At 50.1% G+C, this 4057-nt stretch overlaps 2 protein-coding genes across 2 annotated transcripts; one reads left to right on the forward strand and one right to left on the reverse strand.

Annotated features, from left to right (window-relative positions):
* Positions 1 to 8: 8 nt before the first annotated feature.
* On the reverse strand, positions 9 to 1457 carry LOC110431569 (the record flags this gene model as incomplete). Its single annotated transcript, XM_021450676.1, has 2 exons — positions 801 to 1457; positions 9 to 295 (listed from the first exon to the last, which is right to left on the reverse strand). Coding segments are annotated over exons 1-2 (479 nt in total), but the record flags the coding sequence as incomplete, so codon positions are not given.
* A 484-nt stretch (positions 1458 to 1941) lies between these two features.
* On the forward strand, positions 1942 to 3969 carry LOC110431568 (the record flags this gene model as incomplete). Its single annotated transcript, XM_021450675.1, has 2 exons — positions 1942 to 2060; positions 3629 to 3969. Coding segments are annotated over exons 1-2 (378 nt in total), but the record flags the coding sequence as incomplete, so codon positions are not given.
* Between the last annotated feature and the right edge of the window lie 88 nt (positions 3970 to 4057).

The raw sequence follows: 4057 nt of genomic DNA on the forward strand, positions 1-4057 counted from the left end.
AGAAAGGCTCCCCACGGGGTCTGCCCTCGTTGAGGTAGAAGAGGGCAGCCAGAAGCTGCTCCTTGGTGAAGCCAGGGACGCCCATCACAATGGGGTACAGGTCAGGGTGTGGTTCAACTGGAGCAGTGGCAGCACGAACAGCAGATGCAAGCCCAGCAATGGCCTCATGGAGTCGAGCAAACTGCTGGGCGCTGTACTTCCTGCGCCTCATCATCACTGCAATGAAGGACACTGCTGCTGATGACATAGCACCAGCAAGAAGGATCAGCCGCCGTCGACGACGTAGCCAGTCCACCTACAAGGGGTGTCCCAAAACTGCATCAGGAAGACGCAAATGGTCCAAAATAAGTCGCCCATAGTACAGCAGAAGGGATTGGTGTGCCTCTTTACACTGACCACAAAATCCCATCAGAGAGGAATGTTAAGAGTAATGGAACATACACTGCTCCTGCTCTGACAAGCATCAATGGAACCCCTAAAATTCCAAAATATGTAGGGGGGGCGTCATGGAAGCAAGCTCTGAACTTTATATTACAGAACATCAATCTACACTCTGTAAATGACATTCTGGCATATTTACAGGGCCAAGTGAACATTCAATTTTATATTTTTATGGATTTCTTGTGAATAGCCAGGGCCTACTAATGCGCACACAACCAATCTTAACCAGCAAAATGCCCCGATTCCACACCACAGGCTATAGATCACAGTCAACGACCTGAATCCACAAAATTCCCCCAACGTCCCCCAGATTCAGCGAAAGTGCAGAACTGTTAAATTTTGGCCCAGCACAAACGCACCTCGGCGGCGGCGGCGGCGGCCGCAGCAACGGCGGAGCGGCTGCCGGAACCCGCAGCGAAGAGGCGACGCTTAGCGTTGGGACTGCCCGATCCCCCAAGTCCTCCGCCGCCGGAGCACGCCGCCGGCAAGGCATCGGCGGGGACGAGTGGACGCTTGCGGGAGACGGGGTTGTCCCTGCCTGCGGCGCTCATGGCTGCCGCGCTCTTGGTTCTTGGCTGGATGTGGATGGTCTGGACGGAGTGGTGTGTGCAGTTTGGGGACGGAGACGGATACGCGCCGAAATTGTTCGCCTCTCCGGCCTTAAAACACGCGGTGTGATTTTCGTTTTCGCGGGCTGGCAAAAAAGTCGTGGCGCGCAAATCTGAAGTTTTTCTTTGCTTTCGAGTTGTGGTACTACGATTTACCGGGGACCAAACCAATAAATGAAACAAAAGAATTACTGCACAAGTGTTTCACCTCCTGTCAGTTTACTTAAGAAAAAGATAACTAATATGTTTTAACGAATACAAGTCCCAAGTATCTCCGATCTCATTGTATCCTATATACTTTGTCCATTCCAAAATAAAGTTTTCATACGAGAGTTGGAGTGGAAAAAATATAGTGCAAAGAAAACAAAGAGAGATTAAAGAGAAATAGAGGTGATGTAATGAAAAAAAGAAAAAAAATATGTAAATATGTATTAAGACAAGAGAAAAATGCCGACAAAATTTAATCCTATAAAATTAAGTATTTTGGGACAAAGAGAGTAGGAGTACATTTATAGACAAAGACCCCTATAAGTCATTAAGTGCTATGAAGCTTGAACCATAGCACACCATATCATCTACATTTCACAGTTGTTAGATTAATGAGTCTAACACATGAACACCAAAAGCACAAGGAACTTGTTGGATTGATCTCAGGCCCAACCCAACGGTTGGGGCCTTTTTCCCTCTGGATCGCGCCCTGATCGGGGGCGCCCAACCGATCCATGGTTGGTGGGCCCCCGACGCGCTGCGCTATATAAACAGGAGTGGGGGGCCGCAGGCACGTAACCCTAAGTTGGCCGTGCACACATCCCCACTCGACAAACCCTAGGCCATCCGATCAGGCTTGCGCAGTGGCGTCGGGAAGCACCACCGCGCCGCCTCCGTTCTACCCTTTTCCCACCGTCGTCGGGCAGTGTCGCTGGAGGCCCGAAGGTCGCCGTGATCTACATCGCCGCAGCACCAACACTCACGCCATGGACGTCTCCGGATCTGCTCCTTCCGCCAACGACGGTCGAAACCCTAAACTCTTGATCTATATGCTTCTACTCAATTGTAATAGATCTAGTGTATGCACATATATATATATGTCACTGTATGCATTGTTTTTTATCCCGAAACCCCGTTCATCCTATTGCTAGTAGATCCTGTAGATCTATCAATGGTATCGGCCGATCTAGTAATAGATCGAGGTTTTTCGGGATTTACCCAGCAAGAACAGCAAGTAGAAGGAGAGGATTTTCGAATTCCTAACCCTAGCGCTCAGATCCAAAACCCCAACCCTAGCACGAGAACCAGATCAGGGAAGGGGATTTCAAAACCCTAACCCTAAACAGCAAGGGGAAGGAGTACCCTTACCTGGGACTCACCTATCACGACCTCGTCTCCGGCCGTTTCTCCATGGCGTGCGGGGCGCACAGGCAAGCCAAGGACCGAGCTCAGGGCACCGCACACGAAACCGCTCGACGGCGGTGCGCTCCGCACAGGGCGAGCGCACGCACCGGCGAGGGGACCCGTGGCGGCGCCGGTTATCCCCTCCGGCTGTTGAGGCCAGCGCCGGCCGCTGCGGCGGCCCTGCTGCTGACTGCGCGCGGCGCGGGCTGGAGTGGAAGAGCGAGAAGAGAGAGAGGGCAACGGCGGTGGCCCTACTGCTGGGCACGGTGCCGGCGGCGGCGGCTCCCTGTTGTCCACGCGCTGAGAGAGGAGAGGAAGGGCAACGGCGCCAGAGAAACTGAGGAATGGGGGCTAGGGTTTCAGGGGCGAGCCGGCCTGGGGGTTTTGTTTCCCCGAAATCGAAGGACGGCCGTTGGATCTTGATCAACGGCCACGGTCGATCTGGGCCGCTTTTGGCCCAGGCGGGGGCGTATATTCCCGGCCCAGGCCCAGGTTGCGGCCTGGGCGCGGGGAGAGCAAGCGGCCGGCTGGCCAACTGGGCCAAATTCGGCCTAACTGGGCCGCGAGCATCCAGTCAGAGAAGAAGAAAAAAAAATGCCGCGCTGCTGGGCCGCTTCAAGCGAACCGGCCCAGGCTGCGGTTTCGCCAGCGCCCACGCTCGTGCATGGCCTGGGCCAAAACGCACAGAGGCCGAATGGCCTGCTCAGCATAATATAGCATAGAAATTTTTTCCTTTTTTCTTTTAAATTTTTCAGAAGCATTTGAATATTTATTTACCCAGTTTTTGACTCTATTTAATCTGCACCAACGTGTTTATTATTTAGAGAGCAAGATCAGCTAGTTATGCTTCTGAAAACAGCAAGTAAATGTTTTTCCGCTGCGCAAGTGATTTTTTTTCGTTCTCAAATTAAATTGAACCAACGGGATATTTAATTTGAGACACGAGTTTTAAAGCCTAGTATTTTTGTGATATTGTTATTTTTTGACCAACGTTAATAATAGCAATATTACAAATTCCAAGTTCTAATTTTATGCATATATTCTATTCTGCCCAACGGTGATTAGAATTTATGTAGAGAGTTAATTTTTGTATATCTTGATTTTGACCAACGTTAAATTAAGATATGCAATTATTTTTCCTAGATTTAATGTTGATGTTCTCACTATTTTTTCATGTTTAATTTCAGACCAAGCGCTGAATGCGATGCACTTCATTAGTGCAATTCCAAAGCTGACGGGACAGAACTATGTTCTGTGGCGCGAGGAACTTGATGCTGCTCTAGCACTTGCTGAGATAGATTTGGCTCTTCAGGAGCCAAAGCCCACTGAGCCAGAGGAGCCCGAAAGGGCTCAGAATGAGACCGATGAAGCTTTTGCTAATCGGAAGCGAGACTTTGCTCCCATCAGAGCAAAGTATGATCTTGAGAAGTACAAGTGGGAAAAGTCAAACCGCAAGTGCAAGATTGTCATCAAGAAAACCATCACAGAGGGCCTAAGAGGTGCCATCCCAGAATGTGAGACAGCAAAAGTATACCTTGAGAAAGTGAAGAATCAGTTTACTGGTTCAACCAAAGCCCAATGCTTCCATCCTGATCCAAGATACTCACTAACATGAG

This window comes from Sorghum bicolor, unplaced genomic scaffold, assembly GCF_000003195.3.
Source record: "Sorghum bicolor cultivar BTx623 unplaced genomic scaffold, Sorghum_bicolor_NCBIv3 super_1619, whole genome shotgun sequence".
Taxonomy (NCBI): domain Eukaryota; kingdom Viridiplantae; phylum Streptophyta; class Magnoliopsida; order Poales; family Poaceae; genus Sorghum; species Sorghum bicolor.